This window comes from Mesoplodon bidens (genome assembly GCF_964165515.1).
Source record: "Mesoplodon bidens genome assembly, chromosome: 1".
NCBI lineage: Eukaryota > Metazoa > Chordata > Mammalia > Artiodactyla > Ziphiidae > Mesoplodon > Mesoplodon bidens.
Window position 1 is genome coordinate 21009559 of NC_138176.1, and position 25773 is coordinate 21035331.

The window sequence follows — 25773 nt, forward strand, 5'->3', positions numbered from 1 at the left end:
AGGCCAGTGGGACGGGCTGTTTTTACAGCTGTGCTGAACTCCAACCTGAGAGCCCTCCATCCCACTCCTCACACACTCGGGCAACTCCAGCAAAGAGGGAAAGGACGTAAATCATGCCCTCCCACATGTGTTCCGAGCTCATTTGTCTCTGAGCCTCACCCAAGGGCCTCTTAAGTCCTGACTGTTAAGGAGTGAGCCAACACTGCCAGGAAAGGTGACTCTCCAGCATAACAGTGAGGCCTACCCCATGGGCAAATGGACCCTGGAGTCTACAGGTGTGCCTTGCTTTACACAATAGAGGCACTGACAAAACCCTAGACTGATGGGACCACACACTGGTCAGGGCCACCACCTCATCTGAGGGAAAAGGAGACTGCTTTTCTCATAAGTTTAGTGAACTAGATGGTCTCCACAACTCCTGCGGTTTTGACAGTCGTGATTCTATGAAGATGTATAGATATCAGATTTTTAAAATGCACTGTGGGAGTTTACCAGTAATAATAGAACTAACATTTCTTGTGTTCTTTCTGGACTCCAGACACAGTGCAAAGTGCTTGTCTTGTGTTCTTTTGTTTAGTCTTCAGAATCGCCTTTAGGGTCTCAGGTATTCCTTTTCCCCCGGGTCACCAATTAGCAATTGATTAGAAGAGCTGCCATGCTGCGCGGCAGAGCAAACTAGATGGCAGTTCCTGGAAACAAGCAAAGCCCAGCACCTCATACCTGGAGAGGTGAAGGGTCCCAGCTCACAAGGCGGCATGCTGTTCCCAGACTTTCTCTTGTGGGGACTTGTGCTCTGAGGCTACATGCTGTCTTGATTTCTCTTTGAAATCTGTGGCGGCCTTGCAGCATCTGCTGCTTCTTTTGTGAACTGTGGCCGAAAGGAGTCCCCGCAGAGGCCCAACATCTTCTCCCAGCACTCTGGTGTTCCTGTTTTGATCATCTGCTGCCCTGATAAGCCTTGCAGAGATCTCAGTTGCCCACCAGTACGCGGCCGTCTGTCTGGTGTCTGTCTGCTCTCTTTAACCAGGGCCATACAGAGTGGGAATACTCCTGCAGATAGCAAACGCACCAACGCCTCACTCACGTCTCAGTCATCTGGATCAAGAGCCCTAAATTCAAATACATTCATGAACATGGCATGTGGCCTGATGAGTGGGGCCCACTAGGTGGGCCCTTGGTGGTGCCACTCAGCTCCAGCCTGTTTGTTGCAAAAATTAAGCAGGAACCACAGGCCCAATGTTAACAGATCTTTGGGGGAGGGGTGAAATCTCTTCATTTTTATGAGTTGGCAACTATTTTATTTTTAAATCTTAAAAAACCATGTAGCCTAAGCTAAACATACCTATGGGCTAGGCTCAGTCCTCAAGTACCCGATTCACAACTTTCGATCTAGGTTTTGACTTGAGTGTTTTTTTTTGTTTGTTTTTGTTTTCTTTTTTTGTGGTATGCGGGCCTCTCACTGTTGTGGCCTCTCCCGCTGCGGAGCACAGGCTCTGGACGCGCAGGCCCAGCGGCCATGGCTCACGGGCCCAGCCGATCCGCGGCATGTGGGATCTTCCCGGACTCTGGCACGAACCCGTGTCCCCTGCATCGGCAGGTGGCCTCCCAACCACTGCACCACCAGGGAAGCCCTTGAGTGGCTTTTGTCTGGGAATTATCCAGGAAATCACCTAATTCTTCACTGTGCTTGGTGTGTGTATGGATGCAGCCCTTGCTCTTGAAATTATAACTGCCCCAGTGTTTGCTGAGCTGGGTTTGCTCAGATTACTGAGTGACTGGGTTGCACTGACAAGACCAATAGTAGAGAATCATCAGAGCTGGGTTCCAGTCTTATTCTACAAGAAACCGACTATGTGACATCACTCACATGAATCTCCTGGTTTGAACATCCTCATTTATGAAACGAAATCTTTGGTGGGAGGTTCCTTCTAGTTCCAAAATTCCATAAATCTATGGCTGTAATTTACATGATTGAATTACTTTCTTTTGTTTGTATCTAAAATATGTAGACTAGGTGCTTAGAGACTCAGGTTTATGGCACACTGTAGAAATAGATCTGATTTACTAGAGTAATGGGGACCTTTGAAGTATACTTTTTCCAATGGCTTCCCTGAAAAGAGAGGCTAAGTAAGGCTTCTCTCTAAAATGAAGTGCCACTTCACTTCCCCAGTGGCAAAAGTCATTTAGAATTTCACTGAAATCTGGGGAGAGTTGATGGAGGAAGGAGGACAAACATATCAATCAAGAATAGTAAGAATAGGGCTTCCCTGGTGGCGCAGTGGTTGAGAGTCCGCCTGTCGATGCAGGGGACACGGGTTCGTGCCCCGGTCCGGGAGGATCCCACATGCCGTGGAGCGGCTGCACCCGTGAGCCATGGCCGCTGGGCCTGCGTGTCTGGAGCCTGTGCTCCGCAGCGGGAGAGGCCACAACAGTGAGAGGCTTGCGTACCGCAAAAAAAAAAAAAAAAAAAGAATAGTAAGAATAGCCAAGGATGTAGAGGAATTGCAGCTCTTATTCATCACAGGTGGGCATATAAAATGGCACAGACACTTTAGAAAACAGTGTGGCAGTTCCTCAAAATATTAAACATAGAGTTACCGTGTGACCCAGTAATCCACTCCTATATATATAACTAAGAGAAAGGAAAACTTACATCTACCAAAAAAACCTTATACATGAATGTTCATAGCAGCATTATTCATAATAGCCCCAGAGTGGAAACAACCCGCATATTGATTAAAAATTTAATTAATTAATTAATCTTTGACAAATAAAAATTATATATACTTAAGACGTACAATGTGATATTTTGATATATGTATACATTGTGAAATGATTACAACAATCAAACTAACATATCTATCACCACCAATAGTTACCTTTTTTGGTGGTAATAACACTTGAGATCTATCTTCTCAGCAAATTTCAACTGTATAATACATTATTATTAGCTATATTCATCATGCTGTATATTAGGCCTCTAGAACTTATTTATCTTATAACTAAGATACCCTTTGATCAATATATCCTCTTTTCCCTATCCACCAGCCTCTGGTAACCACTATTCTACTCTGTTACTATGAACTTGACTTAAAAAAAATTCCACGTATTAGTGAGATCATGTGATATTTATTTTTCTGTGTCTGGTTTATTTCACCTAACATAATGTCCTTCAGATTCATCCATGTCTCAAGTGGGAGCACTTCCTTCTTTTTTGAAGACTGAATAATATTCTATTGTGTGTATATACCACATTTTCTTGAACCATTCATTCGTCAATGGATGCTTAGATTGTTTGATATCTTGTCTATTATGAACAATGCTATAATGAACAATGCTATAATAAACATGGGAGTGAAGATTTTCTTTGAGATTGTGATTTTATTTCTTTTGGCTATACACCCAGAAGTGAGATTGCTGGATCACATGGTAGTTCTATTTTTAACTTTTTGAGGAACCTTCACACTATTTTCCAAAATGGCTGTAACAATTTACATTCCTACCAACAGGGTACAAAGGTGCCCTTTTCTCTATATCTTTGCCAACATTTGTTATCTTTTTAATTTTTTAAAATCATAGCCATCATAACAGGTGTGAGGTGATATCTCATTGTAGTTTTGTTTTGTATTTTCCTGATGATTAGTAATATTGAATACCTTTTCATATATCTGTTGGCTATTTGTATGTCTTCTTTGGAAAAATCTCTATTCAGGTCCTTTGCCCAATTTTTAATTGGATTATGATGATGATGATGATGATGATGGTGATGCTCCTGCTGCTGCTGCTATTGGTTTGTATGAGTTTCTTATATATCCCAAATGTCCATTTGAATGGATAAATAAAATGTGGCATATCCACACAATGGAATATTATTCTGCAATAAAAAGGAATGAAGCACTGATAAGTGCTACAAAATGGATGAACATTGAAAGCATCATGCTAAATGAAAGAAGCCAGACACAAAAGATGTCATATTGTGTGATTTCATTTATATGAAATGCTCAGCAGAGGCAACTCTACTAAGACAGAAAACAGATTAGTGGTCTCCCAGGGCTGGGGAAAATGGGAGAAATGAGGACTGATGCTAAAAGATAAGAGGTTTCTTTTTGGGGTGATGAAAATGTTCTGGAATTAGATAGTGTTGACGGTTGCACAGCTCTGTGAATATACTAAAAACCACTTATTTGTACACATTAAATGGGTGAATTGTATTGTATGTGAATTATATCTCAATAAAACTGTTTTAAAAAAGAATAGTAAGGATAAACATATTTAAATGAAGGAATGGATGAGTAAAGAGTTAAACAAAGTTTGATGAGAAACAGGGGAAAAGAATGTTATATGACTAGGTTAAGTTACTAATACATCTCTTTAGAGATTCTCATTTTATTCTAAGAGGGGGCTGCTTTTGGAAGGCAAATTATGATTAGGGAAAGGGATGGTCAACAGTCAGAAATTGTGATTTTCACTCCTGGCTATGGTCTTAAGCACAAAATTGTTCTTCTGGTATTTTTAGGCAGTGCTTTGAAGCTCAGGCAGCGTGTTATTGTATTTTTCAACTCCATTTGTTTGAGTTTAACTGATTTGAGTTAGTAATGAGGATGCATTATGGCAAAAGGGACACTCATAACATCAGCACCAACAGGGCTGCCAAAACCCTGGAGGCCTTGCCAAGCCCCAATGAGCTGCCTCACACCTTACAAAATCCAAATCACAAAACAGGAAGAGAGGGGGACTTGCTTGTTTGTGCTAAGTTTGGGGGAGTCTATGTTTAAGTGCCAAAGGTGAAAACATTCTAGCAAGAAGTAGTTGATTCAACTCAATTACCAGGGCAATTTCAGTGGAGTGGAAATTCAGTCCGTGCTTTGTCAAATTCTCTAGGAGAAGGAACCACAAACTGGGATGTGTACAGAGGCCTAGCAGGTAAAACAGAAAAGACAACGTGGTCAAATGGAGGGCTCCCTGTCCCATCTCAAGGGAGTAGCCCCTGCTCCATTCATGCTGGTGTTGCTGAAACAACCAGCAACAAGAAGGAAGGACCAGTGTGGCTAAAACCAAACTTCTGATCTTCCAGAAGAAACTGAAGATGTGGATTCTTATTTTTATTTATTTTTTAATGAATTTACATACTTTGTTTTTTGGCCGCTGTGCCACATGGCTTGTGGGATCTTAGTTCCCCCACCAGGGATCAAACCCGGCCCTCGTCAGTGGAAGTGTGGAGTCCTAACCACTGGACAACCAGGGAATTCCCAAGATGTGGATTTTTAAATAGCGAACATGTCCTTTTTAAATGTTGCTGTCTCATTAGAATAAAAAAAGCAACGACCCACAGAATGGGAGAAAATATTTCTAAGTCATATATCTGATGAGGGACTTCCATCTAGAATATATAAAGAATGCTTACAACTCAATAATAATAATCCAATTTAAAAATGGGCAAAGCATCTGAATAGATATTTCTCCATCGAAGATATACAAATGGCCAAAAAAGCACATGAAATGCAGCTCAACATCATTAACTACCAGGGAAATGCAAATCAAAACCACAGTCAGATACCACTTCATATCCACTAAAATGGCCAGAATCAATAAGAAAAATAATAACGCATGTTGGTGGGGATCTGGAGAAACTGAAATCCTCATACACTGCTGTTAGGAATGTAAAATGCGTAGCCACATTGGAAAACAGTTCAGCAGTTTCTCAAAATGTTGAACATAGACTGATCATATGACTCAATATTTCCATAGGTATATAATCATGAGAAATGAAAACATATGTCTACAAAAAAACTTATACATGAATGTTCATAGCAGCATTATTCACAATATCCCCAAAGTGGAAACAACCCATGTGTGCATCAACTAAAGAATGGATAAACATTATAGGGAATATTATTTGGCAATAAAAAGGAATCAAGTTGATACATACGACACCATGGATAAACCTTGAAAGCAATATGCTAAGTGAAAGAGGCCAATCACAAAAGACCATATATTATGATTCCATTTATATGACATGTCCAGAAGAGGCAAATCTACAGAGACAGAAAGTGGATTCGTGCTTGCCTAGAATGGAGAGGATGAAGGGAATTGGGGAGTGATGCTAAAGGGTGTAGGTTTCTTTTTGGTGTGATGAAAATGTTCTAAAATTGATTGTGGTGATGGATGCACAACTCTATGACTATACTAAAGAACTGCGTATTTTCAAGAGGTGAATTGTATGGTATGTGAATTATATACCCATAAAACTATTATGAAAAAAGAATACAGTGAGGACCACACAACACTTATCTGCCAGGCTGCCAACTTCAAGTCCTCTTATTAAGGCTTGATCAAATGCATAGCAGGTCTGGAAGGGGCTGGTCCAAGCCAAATTCTTAGGAAACCAGAGAAGAGGGTGCTCTGCTAGTTCTAAAGTCACATGACCTTTCAATGGCTGAGCCAGGGCCAGAACTTGTCTCTTGACCTTGACCTCTAGGCCATGCTACCTCTATCCAAAGCCTAGGTTTTAGGGCATAGCCAGGAAGGGACTGTGAGAAGTCAACATCAGGAACAGCTGGATATACTCTCTTTCTTTTGCTACATTTTACAAAGGTCCCTCAAAGACTTCTTGAGAAAGGGATAAAATATGGTAAAAAGGAATCCTCTTTAAGGGAAGAGACAAACATAGTGCTTCCCTGAGTGCTAAGTTTTTTGTATAGCATGGGAGGGGGTGTGTGTTTTAGATTCCCTTACTCTGTATGTTTCTGATTCATTTACACTTAGCTCATCAATATGTTGTTTGTGCAAGAAACTTTTGATGTCCAAGAAAACCTCTGGGCCTCCTGAGGTTTTTTTTTTTTTTTTTTTGAACCAGAGAACTGAACTTTGCCAAGAGTAAATGGAACTCAGATATCAAGGGTCTGAGTTCAGTTTTCATTGAATACAAAGGGTGAGTGGATTCTGAACTGAGCCAAATGCATTCTCCCACCCTTAATTTACAGTACATTGTTTTGGCAGACTCCACAATCCTGAAAGTTGGCTTTTCTTCTCTGATTCCTTTCTAGGGTGTAACCACAAGCCTATCTTTCAGTTAACTTTACAGAAAATAAGACCATATTATAACCATTTATGAGAGCCTCACTCATCACTGTTCCTGTAACTATCAATTTTATTAGAACAAATTGAAATGTTTGAAAAGGTTAAAACCATCCTCTGAAGTTTGTAATTGTGTTTGATAGCTTACAGGAATCTCTCTTTTTTCAGTCCTCTCATCTGGGTGTTTACGAAAAAGGATGTTGCCCCTCGCCGCAATCATTGGTCCGGGCATCAACCAGTTATCAAGTTGAATATTGAAGGACTACTATTGCTTGCGGTGCTCAGATTTGAAGGATGGAACAGGCTCCCCATTCTCTCGTCAAAGGTGAAAAGCTCAGAGAAATGATTAGTACTTTGAATTTCTTTTAAATTAAAAAATAAATCTCACAAAAAACCAAAGCAGCAGAGCAAAATTAAGATCATCCCAAATTCTGCCACCTTGAGATAAGCATTATTAATATTTTGTGGATCGTCTTCTTTTTATTCTAAAAAATAAATCTATATCAGTATAGACATATTTATATAAAATTATAAAAATGGGATAGTCCATTGTTTTACAATCTATCAATACTTGTTCCATTTCTTAGTTTAAAATGATCAATATTAATACAATTATATCTACTTCATGCATAAAATCCAGTTGTATAGATGAAACCTAATTTACTTAAATGATTCAGTGAGGAGTCTTTTGATTGCAAGTGACAGAAAATCCATATCAAACTGACTTAAACACAAAAGGAAATTTTTTGGCTGACATCTGAAAAGTCTAGTGGGAGATCTGGTTTAAGGCATGGCAGGATTCAGGGATCAAATGATGTTATGAGGTTTCCGCTTCTCTTTCTCTCTGCTCTGCTTTCGGCTGCTTTGGTGCCATCCACATGCTGCACATAGAGGCAGCAGTTCCAGAGTGGATACATCCAGGTTTTTGCCTGGCAGAGGTGAACAGGGCTCTCTTCCAGCACTCACCATGGAAATTATGTTGCACCGGTCCCAAAGCAATTTCTGAGCCTATCCCTGTGGCTTGTGCCTGGAATCCAAGTGTTTCACCAAATAACACAGACTGAGAATGAGAGAGGGAGGGATGGAAGAAAAGATGGGTCCTTAGAGGGAAATAGGAGGAGGGTTACCAGAAGAATAATGGATGAATGTTGTGTGGCCAAAATAACAGTTCTGCAATTCATACACTTGAACATTTAGAAGTCATCTTGTATTGTTTCCTACGGCTTTTGTAACAAACTACCACAAACGAGGTGGCTCAAACAGAAATTTATGGTCTCACAGCTCTGGAGGCTGGAAGTCCAAGATCAGGGTATCCTCAGTGTTGGTTCCTTCTGAGGGCCAGGATGGAAAATCTGTTTCATGTCTCTCTCCTAGCTTCTGGTGGTTTGCTGGCAGCCTTTGGAGTTCTTTGGCTTGTAGATGCATTGCCCTGATTTTTGTTTTCATCTTCACATGGCATTTTCTCTCCAAATTCCCTCTTTTTATAAGGACATCAGTAATTTGGATTAGGGGTCCACTCTGCCCCAGTACAACCTTATCTTTACTAATTACATCTACAACAACCCTATTTCCAAATAGTGTCACATTTTGAGGTATAGGGGGTTGAGGCTTCAACATATGAATTTTGGGAGGACACAATTCAACCCATAACATGTTTCCACACAATGTTTCTGGCTACATTTAAACCCCATCCAGTCTGAGTTTGAATGATGAATCCAGTTGCCTCCCGTTTTCCACTGTGTAGACTAGGAGGTTGGATGAGGTGACCTCTAGGGTCCCTTCCATATAATTTAGTGATGATTAAGTGTTTGGGGGCTAGGAATCCATCCTGCTGCCTGAATGTATACAACACTCCAACCACTTACTAGCTTGCGGACTTTGGACAAGTGACTCAGCCACTGTAAATCTGTCTCCTCAACCAGTAAAATGAGGATTACAGTCCTTTGCTCATTGGGTTGTTGTGGGCTAGGCACATAGCACTCAGTAAATGTTAGTGTGACTGTTCCACCTCTTCAAACATGTGAGGACTGCAGAGATAGGAGAAAAGCCCGACATAACCTCAGTGTTCTCACCCTCTGCTGATAATTCGGCTCAATAATTTCTCCCTGAGGCTCTCCTGAAAGAAATTCAAGAAGGGGAGGGATGCTTTGTTATCCTGCAAACAGAAATTCAAATCCAGTTCAGAGAACACAAAGTATTTCTCTTTCTCGCCTAAAGCCAGATGCGATAAATCTTGAGCAGCCTCCTCTTAGGCGATGTGATTAGGAAATACCTGTTACCTTTAGGTCCCACTTATCTGTCTCTCAGATATCTCCTTTCTTTCCGTACAACTTGATCTTTCCCACCATCTTTTAGATGTGGGCTGGAACCAGTCAGTATATTTACATTCTTTTTTTTTTTTTTTTGGCTCCATAAATTTGGGGAAATGAAGCAGACGGTCTGCTGCTTTCCAAGGTGCCACATCTTTTAGTTCTTTTATACTTTTTCTACAGGGTCTAATTTAGCTTGTCTAAATGTTGATTGAATAACAACTAGAACTCTAAGCTCTTGCAGGCAGCATAACCTACTTGTGATACAGGTGTATCAGGGGTTCACCAAGGTCAAAGCAAGAGGTGCAGATAGCTTTTAAAAATGTGGTCACTTTCATTTAGCAAATATTTCTGAAGTGCTGACTCTGTTCTGGGAGCTGTTCTAAGCACCAGGGTCCTAACAATGAACAAGAGAGCGACCATCCCTACCCTTGAGTACTGCACATTCCGGGGACATTCACTGATGCAGAAAATATGTAATGAGAACTTACAGCATGTCAGGTATTGTTCATCATTAAACAACACAGATACCATTCCTGCACTGATGGCTATGGTGTGTGTGTGTGTGTGTGTGTGAAGTGTGTGTGTGTGTGTGTGTAAAGTAGGGGGCAGAATACAATACATATAAATACATTTTTTAAATCATGTTAAATGATAATAAGTGCTACAGTAAAAAACTGAACAGGTTAAGGGGGATTAGGAATGTTGGGGGTGGTTTACAATTTTAAATAGGGTGATCAGGGTAGGTCTGTTGAGAAGGTGATACTTTGAGCAAAGATTAGAAGGCAAGGGGAGGGAAAGGTGAGGAAGGGACCCTGGATTTGGGGGAAGAGCAAGTCCAAGGGCCCTGGGGCATGAGTGTGCCTGGCTTTTTCAAGGAAAGCAAGGAGGTCAGATTCACTGGAGCAGAGTGATCAGTGTGAGAACAGCAGGAAATGGTTAGGGGCAAATCAAGCAGAGATTTTAGCCTGAGTGAAATGAGGAACCATCAGAAAGTGCTAAGCAGAGCAGGGACAAGATCTCAGAGTTCAAAGGACTGAGCTGGCTGCTGTGCTTAGACTAGACTGTGCAGGTGCCCGTGGCACTAGGGAAGCCTGAGTAATCAATCACAAGGGTGAGAAGGTAGTGACGCAGACCTAGAGGGGGGACAGGTGTGGGTAGTGAGGAGCGGTTGGATTAGGGATCTGTTTTGAAGACATGGCCGACACGATTTTCGGACAGACTGAACGTGAGGTGTGAAAGAGGAGGCAGGGATGACTCCAAGATCTAGCCACTGATGTTTGGTGGAGCACAGTTTTGTTTTGGTGCATTGGGCCAGGAGTGCCGTTCGGACATTGTAAGTTTGAAGAGCCTATTGGCTATCCAAGTGGAGTGAGCAGCTGGATTTTGCCTGTGTAAGTGATCTGGGGGGTATAGTAAAGCTTCAGGAAGTGAGGTCGTGCTGAGGTACTTCCAGAACCGGCCACGTCCTCCTAAAAGCTAGAACATCCCTGAAGGGCAGCTCATCGAGCCGCAGCCCCTTTAGCCGACAAAGCCCTTCTTTTTCCTCCCTGGGGAATGGCGAGAAAAATGAACAGAACTGACGCGCCGCGGCACAGCCTCCACTCTCTCGCTCGCCGCAAGGAAAGACGCGATGCGGGTTGGGATGGGAACGCAGACGGGTCCCGGGGGGTGGGGCGGTCTGGGGGGCGGGTGGGGGGGGCTGTGGGTGGGCGGGGCCGCGGCGCGGGTGCACGTCACGGAGGGGGCGTGGCCGGCCTCCTTCCCTCCCGCAGGTCCACGGGAGATCAGCTGGTCTGCGCTGCCGTGACGTGGGCCGGGCACGTCACCGCCGAATGGCAGCCTCCAGAAAGGCACCGCGAGTAAGGTGAGGGCACTCTGCCGCGGAGCCGGTGTCCGGGCAGCGCGCGCCACCCCCGGCCCCGAGCGCGCATGTTGCACTCGGGAGGGCAGGGACGAGCGGGTGAGGAGCGGCGGGCTGCCCACCGCAGTCGGGCGCCGGCCGGGGCTGACCGGAGTCCAGCGAGCGAGGCCACGGGGAGGGAGCCATGCAGCCGGGCAAGTTCCGGTTCGTTTCCGGCGGGGTCGCGGGCACCCCCGGGCAGCCCGAGCCTGGTCCCCGGACGAGTGTGTGTGCGGAGATGCGGCGCTCGGCCTGAGGGGGCAGTGGCCATCGCCGCCCCCTCCCCGGCCCGGCCAGAGGCCCCGCTGTGGCAGGAAGTGAACCCCTCCTGGCCCCTCCCGGGGTTCGGGGAGGCCGGCGAGCCCCTGCCCTCGCCCCTCTACCCTGGGAATCTAATTCTCAAATTACAGTATGACAGTATGACACCTGCAGTTCGTCTTCCTGATCTGTCACTAGGATCGGCAGCCGCGGCCCTTCCCACCCAGATGGTTTCAGAGGCTGTGCACGGGAATACTTGGGCATAATCTCCAGGAAGATCCCACCAGTAACCTGCCCTGGGTTCTCCCTGGATTCAGGGAGGTGAGAAGGATAATCCCCTGGTTTCACATTAAACAGCGTTCAGCCTGTGCTTCCGCCACAACCAGGGTATACTTACCAGAGCAGCTGACAAAATGGGAGACTGAGAGATACGTTGAGAGGTCACAAAGGCCAGAAGCCAAACTCCCTGGCAATCCACACGGAATCAGCTGTCCTCTGACCAGTTGCAGCTTGAATGAAGAGGCTGGACAGCGTGGCCAGACTCACTTGCTGAACACAGACCATGGCTTGTGCTTGTGTTTGTGAGTGGACAGATCCCAAGCTGACCTTGACTTGGACTTGGCCTTGCCACAGCATTTTGGGGATGAGTAGAGGACCTTCCCGCTCGGTGGAAGGGTGTCTGATGTGCGGCTAACCTGCATGGGGAAGGAGCTGCCTATGTGTTAAGTGCTGGAAGTGGGGTCTGGCAAGTGGATAATGAGTTCTCTTTCTAGAAACTTCTAGGCCGAGAAGGAGCCTTTGAGGACCAAGTTGGTCTTTGCTGGATTCATAGAATCACAACATTTTAAGGGTAGAAGGGTCTTTCAGCATCAGCTGAGAGAGCCTCCTTACCTCACACAAGAGGCAATTGAGAGGCTGAGAGAAGGGAGGCCATTTGCCCCAGGCACCTCCCATAATGGCAGGATTTGAGTGCCATTCAGTGTAAACATGACTTAGTTTAGGTGATGGAAACTAAACTCAAATTGACTTATGTAAGGGGGTGAGCTGGCTTCTAGTGCAGCTGAGTCCACGAGACCACACTGGCATCAGACTTGGCTTCTCTCTTACACCTCTTGGCTCTGATTTCTTCAGTGTTGGCTTCATTCTCAGGCAGACTTTCTCCTTTGGCAGGTTATGACAGTTCTAGTCTGACAGCCCCCGCAAAAATAGGGCCCTTTTACCCAATGGTTGGAGCAGAAATTCCAGATGTGATCCTCACTGGACTGATTTGATCCTTATGTCCATCCCTGAACCGATCATTGTGATTTGGAGGGATGGATTGAGCAGGTCTGGATCCCAGTACTTGGTGGGTGAGTGGGTGAGACTCATTCTAACTCTGTGGACTGAAAGTGGAGAAGAGACGTTCTCGGAAGGAAAACCTAGGTGCTCTGATCAAAAGAAGGAGGGTTGGATTCTGGGTAGGCAAAATAACATTGCCCACTTCTTCATCCTAGAACTTGTTCCATTCTACCCTTGTCTCACCTCACAGGGCATGATTGAGCATTTTGGTCCTTGTTTTGCCCCATCCTGAATGATATACATGTACGATTCTCATCATGGACTGGGGGAAGGGGGAGAGTAACAACACTGCTGGGATTTCTTTAAAAAGAGAGAGGGAGAAAAATGTGCCATAACCATCTTATAGAAAGATTGAATAGGAAGTTCTCTGCATGCTTTTCTTTTTTCTTACCCATCTCATGGCACATCATGACACTGAGAAGGTGTAGGCTGAAGAAGTCCTGGGCAGAAGAGCACTGAGCTGGACGTTGGGAGGCCTGGACTCCAGTTCTAGCTGTGTCATCCTATAGCCCTGAGGCCTTGAGCTAATTGTTTGATCTCTGTTTCTCAGTTTCTTTCTAGAGGGGGGAGCTGAGCTGGATCATCCCTGAGGTATATTCTAGCTCTAACATTTAATGATAGCCCTGCTTTGACTGAGAGTCTGAGAATGTGTCTGTCCAAGTCAGTGAAGGGTAGATGGATCTTGGACTCTACAGAGACCAGGGTATGACAGGAGCGTGACCATTTTAATGTTTAGCTGCTTTGTGGCTCTTTTGATCCTTACAGGCAGGTGGAGGTGGTGATGCTGACAGAGAGAGCTTAAACTCAAGTTCTCTGTGACCATCAGCTGTCAGACCTGATTTCTGGTCTTGGCTTTGCAGCTCCTGATGTGTATGGCCTGTGGCAAGTTATCTTTGTTTCTTCTCTTGTGAAGTGAATGAATAGGGTTACTTCTGAATAACCTCCCTCCAGCTCTCTTGTCCTGTGTCTGAACCAGTCACTGGCACCAGTTAAATTTGAATAGATAGAGAAATTGACTTCCTTGGCTCACCATCTTGTAAATGTGCCATCTTGTAAATGTGCCTAAGTCAAGGGAGATCAGGTGAGAATGTGACTTGTATCGCTGTCCAAGAAAAGGAGGTTTCTTACTTTGTAAAATATAACAGCTTTATTGAGATATAATTCATGTACCACACAATTCACCAATTAAAAAGTACAATTCAGTGGTTTTGAGAATATTCCCAGAGTTGTACAGCCATTACCATGGTCAATTTTTAGAGCATTTGAATCCTTCCCAGAAGAAACCCTGTACACATTGCAGTCACTCCTCATTTCCCCAACTCCACCGCAGCCCTAGGCAACCATTAATCTACTTTCTGTCTCTATGGATTTGCCCATTCTGGACACTGAATATGGAATCAAACAATATATGGTCTTCTTTGACTGGCTTTTTTCCACTTAGCATAAAATGTTTTTCAGGTTTACTGTGATGTAGCATGTATCAGTGATTATTCCTTTTTATTGCCAAATAATATTCCATTGTGTGTTTAGACCAGTTTTATTTATCCATCAATTGCTGGACGTTTGGGTTGTTTCTACTTTTTGGCCATTATGAATAATGCTTCTATGAACATTTGTGTGTAAGCTTTTTTTTTTAAATTTTCATTTTTGGCATTTTAACATGGAGACAAAAGTGGTAACAATAGCAAAGCAAAAAAAAATAATAATAAAAAAGACCAATATTTAACTTTCCCATCACCCAAGTCTCACACTGAAGTTCTATTTCCGTGTCCCCCATAAGCACCACTGAACTGAAAAGTCTATTTTAAAGCACCCAAACCAGTCCAGACCCTCTCGAAACCAAGAGCCCCAGCCAGAGCTGTAGCCTCTCTTGGGTCCAAGCGAGAGGAAGGTTCCGGGAAAGGCACCTCATAACTCACGCAGCGCAACACCAGGGACGGGTTCAGGCACAGGGCACTTGGCGGGGAGCTGGGGTGGCAGTCACAGCCTCTGTGCTGACACGCAGGGAAGGGGACTTCTTCCGTGATCCCAACTATTTGGTTACACAGCCAAGCAAACGTGACTAGAGAGTTGGGTTAGCGGAACAGGAACCCGGGCCTCAGAAACACACCGGGCCCCTTCCAGCAGGATCCAGTGGGGGGAAGGGGGTTGGAATACAGACAGAAGCACAAAGGCGATAAAGGCTGGTTGTGTGTAAGCTTTTATGTGGACTTAGTTTTCTTCGGTATGCACTTAGGAGTGGAATTGCTGGGTCATAGGCTAATTCTGTTTTTAATCTTTTCAGGAATGCTAGACAGTTTCCCAAAGCTATTATACCATTTTACATTCCCACCAGCAATGTCTGGGTGTTCCAGTTTTTCCACATCCTTGCCCATACTTGTTACTGTCTGTTTTTTTTTTGTTGTTGTTGTTTGTTTTTAATTATAATCTTCCTAGTGGATGTGAAGTGGTATCTCATTGTGGTTTTGATTTTCATTTCTCTAATGAATGATGGTGTTGAAAATCTTTTCATGTGATTATTGGCCATTTGTATATCTTCTTAGGAGAAATAACTATTAAAACCTTTGACCATTTAAAAATTGTAATATTTGTCTTTTTATTTTTGAGTTGTAATAGTTCTTTATATACTCTGGATACTAGAATCTTATCATATATATGAGTTGCAAATATTTTCTCTCATTTTATGGGTTGTCTTTTCACTTTCTTTATGGTATCCTTTGAAGCATAAAAGTCTTTAGTGAAGTCCAGTCTATTTATTTTTCTTTTGGGGCATGTGCTTTTGATGTCATATCTAAGAAAGCATTGCCTAACTCAAGGTCAGGCAGATTTATGCCTGTGTTTTCTTCTAAAAAAACATTTATGTCTGTGTGATCCATTTTGAGTTAATTTTTGTATACAGTGTGAGGATAGACGTTCAACTTGGTTCTTTTACACGTGAATATCCAGGTGTCCCATCATCATTTGTTGAAGAGACTATATTTTTCTCCGTTGAATGGTACCCTTGTAAAAAATTGACAGTAAATGTGACGGTTTATTTCTGAATTCCATTTCTTTGATCTATAAGTCTATCCTTTTGCCAGTACCACACTGTCTTGATTACTGTAGTTTTATTAGTTTTGAAATCAGGAAGGGTGAATCCTTCAACTTTGTTCTTTTTCATGATTGTTTTGGTTATTCTGGATTCCTTGCATTTCCATATGAATTTAGGATCTGCTTGTAAATTTCTACATAGAAGCTAGCCGGAATTTGATAGGAATTGCATTGCATCTGTAGATTATTTGGGGGAGTATTGCCATTTTAACAATATTGTCTTCCAACCCGTGAACATGGAAAGTCTTTCCATTTATTTAGGTCCTCTTTAATTTCTTCCAAAATGCTTTGTAGTTTTCAGAGTATAGGTTTTTTACCTCTTCTGTTAAATTTATTCCTAGGTATTTATTGGTTTGATGCTGTCAAAAATGAACTTTTCTTAATTTCATTTTTGCATTGTCCATTGCAAGTAGGTAGAAATACAATTGATTTTTGTAGATTGATTTAGTGTACTGCATTCTTCTTCTTCGTTTTTTTTTGGCCACGTTACATGACATGCGGGATCTTAGTTCCCCAACTAGGGATCGAACCCGTGCCCCTGCAGTGGAAGCGTGGAGTCCTAACCCCTGGACCACCAGGGAATGCCCTGTATCCTGCATTCTTGATGAGCTTTTTTGCTAGTTCTGACTTTTTGTATGGATTCTTTAGGATTTTCTATATTGAAGATAATGCCATTTGCAGTAGAGATAGTTTTACTTCTTTTTTGCTAATCTGGATGCCTTTTGTTTTAGTTTCTTGCCTTACTGCCCTGGATAGGACCTCCAGCACAATCTTGACTAGAGGTAGCAAGAGTGGACATCTCTATTTTGTTCCTGATCTTAGGGAGAAAGCATTCAGCCTTTTGACATTAAGGTTGATGTTAGCCATGGCTTTTGTAGTATTCTTGATCACACTGAGGAACTTCTCCTTTTCTAGTTTGTTGAGTACTTTCATCATGAAGGGGTGTTGGATTTTGTCAAATGCTTTTGCTGTGTCTATTGAGGTGATTTTGTAGTTTTTGTTCTTTATTCTATTGACATTGTGTATTACATTAATTTTTTTTTTTTTTTTTTTTTTTTTGCGGTACGCGGGCCTCTCACTGTTGTGGCCTCACCCGTTGCGGAGCACAGGCTCCGGACGCGCAGGCTCAGCGGCCATGGCTCACGGGCCCAGCCACTCAGCGGCATGTGGGATCTTCCCGGGCCGGGGCACAAACCCGTGTCCCCTGCATCGGCAGGCGGACTCTCAACCACTGCGCCACCAGGGAAGCCCGACATTAATTTTTATATGTTGAACCAATCTTGCATACCTGGGATAAATTCCACTTGGTGATGGTGTATGATCCTTTTATATCTTACTGGATTCAGTTTGCTAGTATTTTGTTGAGGATATTTGCATTTGTATTTGTAAGAAATATTTAGGTACCTTACTTTTTTAATGAAAGAATATACGGTTCCCCCAGTAAAGGACACCTCATTCTGTCCAAGGAAATTAAAGTAGCAGCCATCTAAGAGCAGGCCTGGAGTGACTGGTGAAAATGTCTGGCTGTGTGGTGGACTAAGCACATAGAAATGTGGTAAAATTATAACAAAGCTATTTTTAGGTTCATAGCTGAATAAAATCTAAAACCCTTTCTATAGCCAACAACAGGCTCCTTGTTGCCTCTGATCTTGTCTCCTAACCACTTACCTCCCTGTCCCCCAACACACACATCAATACCACACTGGCCTCCTTGCTTTCCTTCAGGTATACCATGCCTTAGGGCCCTTGCACTTGCTGTTCCCCTTTTCTGGAGTGTTCTTCCCCTAGACATCCACATGGCTCCATCCCTCACTTTGTTTTAGGTCTCTGCTAAAATGTCATCTGTTAGTAAAGAGGCCTTGCCTGGCAACCCCATCTAAAATAACCTTTCCTCTTACCTCTCTGACACTGTCTTCCCCTTGCCCTGCTTGACTTTTTTTTCACAGAACACATACTCACTGCCTGATAGACCGTTTTCTTGTGTCTGTTGCCTCTCCTCCTATATCCTCCCCTTCTAGGATCCTCCCGCTTTCCCCTGCCCCACCATGTAAACCTCTTGAGGTCAGAGGTGTTGTCTGTTTTGTTCACTGTTGTGTCTAGAATAGGGCCTGGATTATAGAAGATTTTCAGTAATTCAGTAAATATTTGTTGACTGAATGGGCTTGAAAGAAAGAGAAATCCTCAGGTGCCAGAAATGTAGGGGAGCTTAAAGCCTGCATGGCAGCTGGTAAGCTGAGCCTTGAGGGATTATACATGCTGTAGGCCTTCGTAGTTGGGGTCCACGGCACCAGACTATCCTTGTATGAGGACAGGACACTTGTATGTAAATCTCCTTGCTAAGAAGTTAAAGTGAAAATTAATCTCAGAAGCAAACAGCAGTGACAGCAGTGCTTGTGCAATCCAGGATACGTCCATTCACGTAGATAAAATAGTCTGTGAGTCTCTAAGAAAAAGAATGACCCACCAAGAGGGAGCCAGCAGACGGAGCAAACTTGAGGATTACTATTGAGGGTCTGAAATGAACTTTAAAAGAAGGGCCCCAAATAATTAAAGCTAAGAGAAGGAATAGAAACCATAGTGAAGGAATATGACAGCATGAAGAAAGGACAGGCAAATTTGAAAAAGAACCAAACAGAACTGTACATGTGAAAAATATAGTCATTGCAAATAAAATATTTTTAGACTAGTTAAATAGGAGATTAGACATAGCTGAAGAGAGTTCATGAATTAGAGATTGGGACTGAGAAGGTTTACCTGCCAATGGTGTTGTATCTGCAAGTTTTATCTGAAACTTATTTATTTCATCACTGATACTGGGGTGAGAGTCTTTCTGACTCAGGAAGGAAAACGGCTGAGTCAAGTTGATGTTCCTCTCTGACTAAGCCTTGCCACGTTTACTAAGGTCAAAGTCTGCAATATCCTGTTCTTTCTCTTCCTTAGGGCAAACTACCAGGATTTTCAGCTGAAAAATCTAAGAATAATTGAACCTAACGAGGCGACACACTCAGGAGACCCAGGTGTAGAAACAGGTAATAATTTTGTCTCTTACTGAGATGGAACATCTCAAAAGGATTTTGGGTTCCCTCACCCCGACACCAAGTTGGGAGAGAAGAGAGGGTAAGGGATTAATAATTGATCATGAGTGGGGATGAAGGGATATATATCTGGAAATTAAAAACCATTTTGTCTTTTGGTTTCCCGGGTTGTTGGTTATTGTTTGTGTGTGTGTGTGTGTGTGTGTGTGTATAGCTATTTTTCAGTAGAAAGTTAGAGTTATGGTTTTTGCATTTCCTGTTCTTGGGATGGTGGTGATGGTGGTGGTAGTGGTAGAGACAGGTTGTTATTGAAAAAGTCCTATTCTGATTTTTCTAATGTCTAATATAATCCTTTATTGACCACCTTAGAGATTAGCTTTCAGTTTTCATCATAAGACTATGAAATAAGAAAAGTTTATGGTGTATTATTGTGCTTTATAAATTAAATGGGCATTCAGGAAAATCTTTTTGGGAAAATTTTCTGGAACCATATCCTCTTCCCAGGGCTGGTTAGTTATATTATTGGGTTGCCAGAAACCTGAATTCTGAAAAGTGGTGTATTTCTATATTTCTGGCCCATGTAAACTGGTGCTTTTCTGTGGACTACCCAGGAGAACTATAGTGTTTCCTTCTAGTTGACTGAAAAAATCAATCCGTGAAGCACATTAGAAACCATAACAGGTCTCTCTTTGGAAGGTCAATGCTGCAACTACATGCAATTTTAGGTCCTTTTTCTTTAAAAATGTAGATGTATCCAACACATTTTGGGCCGTGTTAGGAGGGAGGAGAGGAAGGAATGGGGAAAAGAGGAAGTAGGAAAGGGAAAAGTGATAGAATAATTGAATTTAGAGTTTGAAGAGAACTTACCTTTCTTTTTATTACATTTGAAGAAATAGAGGTTCAGGGAGCTTCAGTTGTCTGAGGTTGTAAATCCCAGCTGGAAACTGGAACCCACTTGTTTCGATTCCTTTGGTCTTAGAATGCTTTAAGAGAGCCTCTGTTATGTTCCCTAGATAATATGATCTAATAGAGCATGCACTTGGTAATTGGATAGAGCTTGGGTCCTGGTCCTGATGACCCAGTTGATTTGGGCAAGGATTTAACTCCTGTTTATTTATCTGTAAAATGGGAATAGTGAAATCTCCCTGGGGGGGATTATTGTGAGAATTAACCACTAATGTATGTAAAGCCCTTGGCCCTTGCTCAGCAGTGGGACAGAGAAACAAACCACCATCTCTAAATGCTGGAAAAGCAGCTCGGCATCTGTGCAAATGTTAAGATGCTGAAATTGGAGTAAACTAGTCCCTTCTCTTCTTATAACAAGGCATGTAGGAATCCCAGCTGGCGCTTCAGATTCAGATTCAAATAATGTTTCTTGAGCTTCTACAATGTATCAGATGCTGTGCATGGAGCTTTCACACATGCTGTTATGTTAAATTCTTCTAGCCACCCAGTGAGGTAAATAGGGTGTGCTCTTCATATGCTTCCAAGCAGTGAAAAGTCTTCTGTTTGTGATAAAGGCTGAAGGTTTAGGAGCTTATGTCTAAAAGCAGACCCACATATGCAAGAGACTTTCAAATGAGTCATTCTTTTTAAAGCATGATTTAAAAATACCTGGCAATGTATGGGCTAATTTTACATCATGGCCTAGGTTTGTTGTTCTTGGCTCCCCCCTTCCCTGCACACCCTGATTAGCTCTTGGCTGCTTCTAACGTTTCTGAAAAGTAATGGGATATGGAATGAGCAGATGCTATTATACAGCATCTTCTAGGATCCTAGCTTTCTTTCACTGAAGATTCGTTACTGTTATGCTGAGTCTGAAAAGATCATAGACACAAAGTTGTGATATTCATTCAGCCATCTTTGAGTGAGTGTATGCGTATGTTAGGTGCTTGGCTAGATACCTGGATTCAGAGATGACGATGACATGGTCCCTGCCTTAAGGGGAAGCAATATATACACCTAATGCACCATTTATCACATTGCTTTCATAGTTAGTTAATTGTGTATCTACCTCTAGTAATTGCAAACACCACGTTTACTATATGCCAGGCACTGTTTCTAAGTGCTTTGTATATAGTAGCCCATTTAATCCTCATAAACATTACCCTGTGAGGATCACCAGCCATAATTTTCACCTCCGCCATCTTGACTCATTAACTGCTGCCACCCCAGTGGCTGGGTCTTATAATTACACCTGCTTTGTCTCCTCCTCAGCTCTAGCTGCTCAGCCATTCAGTCACTTTTAAGGTCTGTTGGCCTTTGGCCGCCTCTCCCTCAGCCGCCTTTGCCCATTGTATCCTCCTCCTTGATAGGTGCTTCCACTGCCACAGCCCATTCGTTGCCTCAGCCACTGCCCCTTATCACATCTTACCTGTTGGTTGTGGTATTGGGAGTTCTTTCATTGGGTCTGATATAGGTGACAAGTGGCTGCATTAGACTCAGGACACCGACCAAATATGAAGGGTATGAAGGATGAGGAAGGAAGGCGCAGGAGAGATGTGAATAGTGATGAGGAGGGCAGGTGGCATTGTGGAGGGAAGTGTGAAGATGCCACTGTAGTGGAGTGAAACTGAGGATGCTGGTGATTCCGGGGAGGCCAGTCAAGAGGAGGCATGTAATGATGAGGCAAGAGATGGTGATGAAGGTCAGAATGTGGTGTTGAGGAGGCCGGTTGTGGTGACCAGGAAGCAGAGGTTATCTTTGACCGGCTCCATTTTGCCTTTGATGGTTTTCAGTTTGTAATTGAGGATTTTGTGCTTGCCATTAGTTCTGTTGACTTTATTGATGAAGTCAGTAACATAATACTGATCCATACTACAGTCAGGGCTATAAACACCCAGTCGGTGCCATCAAAATCTGCACGTCAGGATGTGCCCAGATAGAAGCCAAATTCTATGAGGAAATCAATGATCTTGAAAGAAAATATACTGGCTACTGTCATATAGTTGCTTTTTAAAATTCCAGATGCTCAGGCTGTACTCCAGACTAATTAAATAAGTTCCCCAGGTAGTTCTCATGTGCAGCCAAGGTTGGAATACTGCTCCAAAGGATGTCTACGTTTTTGCTTGACTTTTAAAAATGTTAGATTGCTCAGAAATATGGCTCGGAAACACAGATTTATTCTGAAGCTCCTGAAAGACGTCATAATAAAGTTTTCAGATGCCGGCAAGCTTATGAGGTCATAATAGGCTTCATTTTGAACCCAGTGGAGGTATTGACATATAAATTTAGGTCAGATTAGATACTTCGGATCCCTCTTTTTCAAGTACATGAGAAATTATAGGCTCAGTAGGTCAGATAAAAGGAAAGGATGCCCCTCTGAAAAGTATTCAAAAGCATCTGTAATGCAGGGATCATGGACATGTTTGAATCATGAATAGGACCATTTCCATTGTCTCTCTCTTTGAGTACTTCTGTCTTTCGGAGACTTCTGAGTGGGAGCCCTGAGGCCAGCAGCTGAAGCTGCCCTTGCAGATTATGAATAAAATGGGGCACTTTTTCAGTGAGTCCCAAGAGTAGTAGTATGGTACCTCATAGGGGAATCTATTGGAGATAACCATAAAGACTGAGGCTTTTATAGCCTAAGGTGCTGGTGATGATGGAGAAGCAGCAGATAAAAATGCTAAAGAAAAAAAACAAAAAAAGGATCTATACCTAGCAGAGTACAAGCCACAGTGAGCCAGAGTGTAAATTCTTGAAGATAACCTGTAGTACAATAGCCTCAACGTAAATTACTTACAACATTGTACATTAGGATGTTTTTGGTTAAGTCAAGTATTTTTTATTTGTTTAAAAAAAGGGTTGGCAAAATCCAAAAGTCTGACAACACCAAATGGTGGCTAGGATGTGGACCAGCAGGAACTTGCATTCATTAATGGTGGGAATGCAAAATGGTACAGCCACTTTAGAAGACATTTTGGTAGTTTCTTACAAAACCAAATATACTCTTACCATATGATCCAGCAATCATGTGCCTTGGTATTTATCCAAAGGGATTGAAAACTTACGTCTACAGAAAAACCTGCAACATGGATGTTTTATTTCTATTCATAATCACCAAAACTTGGGAGCAACCAAGGTGTCCTTCAGTTTGTGAATGAATAAACAAACTGTGGTACATCCAGACAATGCAATATTATTCAGCAATGAAAAGAGATGAACTATTAATCCATGAAGAGACATGGAGGAATCTTAAATGCATATTGCTAAGTGAAAGAAGCCTATCTGAAAAGGCTATATACTGTAAGATTACAACACTATGACTTTCTGGAAAAGGCAAAACTACGGAGACAGTAAAAAGATTAGTCATACCAATGGATTGGGGGGAGGGGAAAGACGGATGAATAGACTGAGCAGAGAGGATTTTTAGGGCAATGAAAACTATTAAACTATTAAATCGTAATGATGGATACGTGTCATTATACATTTGTCAAAACCCATAGAGTATGCAGCACCAACAGTGAACCCTAATGTAAACTGTGGACTTTGGGGGATCATGATGTGTCAATATAGATCATCAGTTATAACAAATGTACCACTCTGGTACTTAACTAGTCATTGAGTGGCGTGGAGCAGTCTGGTTTTGGTACAAACTCTCCTGTTGTTGCAGACAGCAGAATGCCTCCAAAGGTAACTTCGGAGCTGCTTCGGCAGCTGAGACAAGCCATGAGGAACCTGGAGTATGTGACAGAGCCAATCCAGGCCTACATCATCCCGTCGGGAGATGCCCACCAGGTACTGAATGGAGATGGGCTGGTGATGGAACTCGTCAGCCCCTCGTTTCTTTTTATTCCTTTCCCTCAGCCCCAATGTGTTTGTAGGATTCAAGTTGTCAACCCACATCTAAGCATGTTCTCCAGGGCTAAGCACAGGGACCGGTGTCCAGTAGAGTCTCACTGAATGCTTATTGATTTGGCCCTGGCTTCCTTATTTCCAATGTAGATAGCTAGCTTTCCATAAATTGTGGAAGAATTAGGAGATAAATGAACGGGCAGAAGTCTGGACCTTTCTGTTGCTGACGCACTTTACCCCATCTCCTTTGCCACACCACGTCCCCAGCAGAATTGTCTGTCCTGCCTCCCTTCTCCCCATCCAGACTGTCCTGTCCCACTGGCACAGCCAGAAGGGCAGCCAGAAATTCATCGTGGATCTCCACTCTAGCAGGTTTTAGGGATGATTCTGTATATTACCCCCATCACCCCCCCCCAGCCACCACCTTTGGTGGAAGCATTTCAATAAGTGCCCTCTATATCTGAGAACACGAGTGATTTAATTATGGGAGAGCCAGGTTTAGAGAGGTGGAGACTGCATGTGATGGGGCTGAAAAGCAGAGGACGAAAGGATTCTAGGATTTACTTTTTTAGGTCATTGACTCGGCAGGTATTTGGATGCCTACACCATGGTCATGGTACTGCAGGGTTACAAAGACGAATTTAAATTTGAATTCCTGCCCTCCCCGTGTTTACGGTTTAGTAGAGACCTGAGACGGTATACAAAGTGCTATTCTTCCATAGAGTCATCTACACATATACTTTTTATAGCCTTTGTTTATGTGCACTGCCTTAGGTCTGGCACATGACACAAAGATGAGAATGGTCCTGGTCTCAAGAAGCAGACAGTTTAGTATTGGAGTTAAGATATGCATACACATGTCTATATTGCAAGGTGGAATGTGGACGTGCCATCAAGAAAACCTGGGCAGAGGGCTGTGGATGTTTGAGGGTGAGAGGGGAGGGTGATGGAAGGCTTCATGGGCAGGGGAGGCATGTGAACTTGGCCTTGAAGGACGCATAGAGTTGGGTAAATAGAGAAGGGGGAAGGGATTCTAGATAGAAGGATTAGTAGGAGCAAAGGCAGAGAAGCAGGGAAGCTTAGAGTGCTTTTCAGAAACAAGGTGGTAAGTTCCTCTGGCAAAAGCCTAAGGAAGTAAAAAGCAATAGTCAGAAATACTGGTGTTCTACAATTCTTTAGTTGCAGGCAATAGAAACCACCTTGAAGTACTTTGAGCAATAAAAATGATGTTTTATAAGGATTTAGGGGCAGGGCCACTGTACTGGCACAACTCCAGGTTGTGAATGGTACTCTCTGGAGTTGTGCCTCAGGTAGGATGTCCCGTGGAACCTGAGGGCAAGGTGCAGCTGGCCCTCTAGGAGGACTGGAATGGGAGGGGTTTCAGCTCTTGCTGCAGATAAGTTTCTTTCTGTCTCAGGCAACAAGGTAGATAGTGAATAGATGGCCACCCCACAGTTTCTGCATATATATCTCTTTATCTGTTACTTTCAAGATACCAGATTGAGCCAGAACCTTAATTCCAAATCCGGAGTCCTGGGTGAGAACTTGATTGGTGTAGTAGCTTGGTGTTTACCCTTGGTCACTGTGAGTGTATAAGTACGTATGTGTGCGTGTGTGCTTGCTCACGTGAGATCACGTGTGGCACTGACATGACTGATGAGGGTCTGCCATGATGGAGGGGGTGACAGATAAGGGTGTTACTGTAAGCTGAAGCAAAGTTCCCAAAAGAGGTCTACGCTAGCTGACCTCCTTTCTGCCCCTCCTCCAACGGTGGCAAACCATATGGTCATGACAATATCAAGCCAGTGTTAACCTGGGGACAGCGTCAAGATTGGACCCCTGCTTGGAGGCACAGGAGATTTCCTGGCCTCAGGAGCAAATGAAGGGCTGAAATGAATAACCAAAGGGATTGGATGATTTGAGGCAACGGCATGACATTCAGGATATTTTGATGTTTAGAACAGAGTTT

At 43.0% G+C, this 25773-nt stretch overlaps 1 protein-coding gene across 3 annotated transcripts in view; it reads left to right on the plus strand.

Annotated features, from left to right (window-relative positions):
• The first annotated feature begins 11161 nt into the window (after positions 1-11161).
• Positions 11162-25773, plus strand: part of XPNPEP1 (X-prolyl aminopeptidase 1) — a 61199-nt gene continuing 46587 nt past the window's right edge. Inside the window, exons 1-3 of one of the 3 annotated variants that reach the window (XM_081252907.1) lie at positions 11162-11253; positions 18916-19004; positions 23623-23747. In XM_081252907.1, coding sequence (XP_081109033.1) covers positions 11222-11253; positions 18916-19004; positions 23623-23747 — 246 coding nt within the window. In that variant the 5' untranslated portion in view covers positions 11162-11221. Of the gene's footprint in view, positions 11254-11769; positions 11869-18915; positions 19005-23622; positions 23748-25773 lie in introns of those variants that run through there. The other 2 variants (XM_081252908.1, XM_081252909.1) reach the window with 2 other exon arrangements.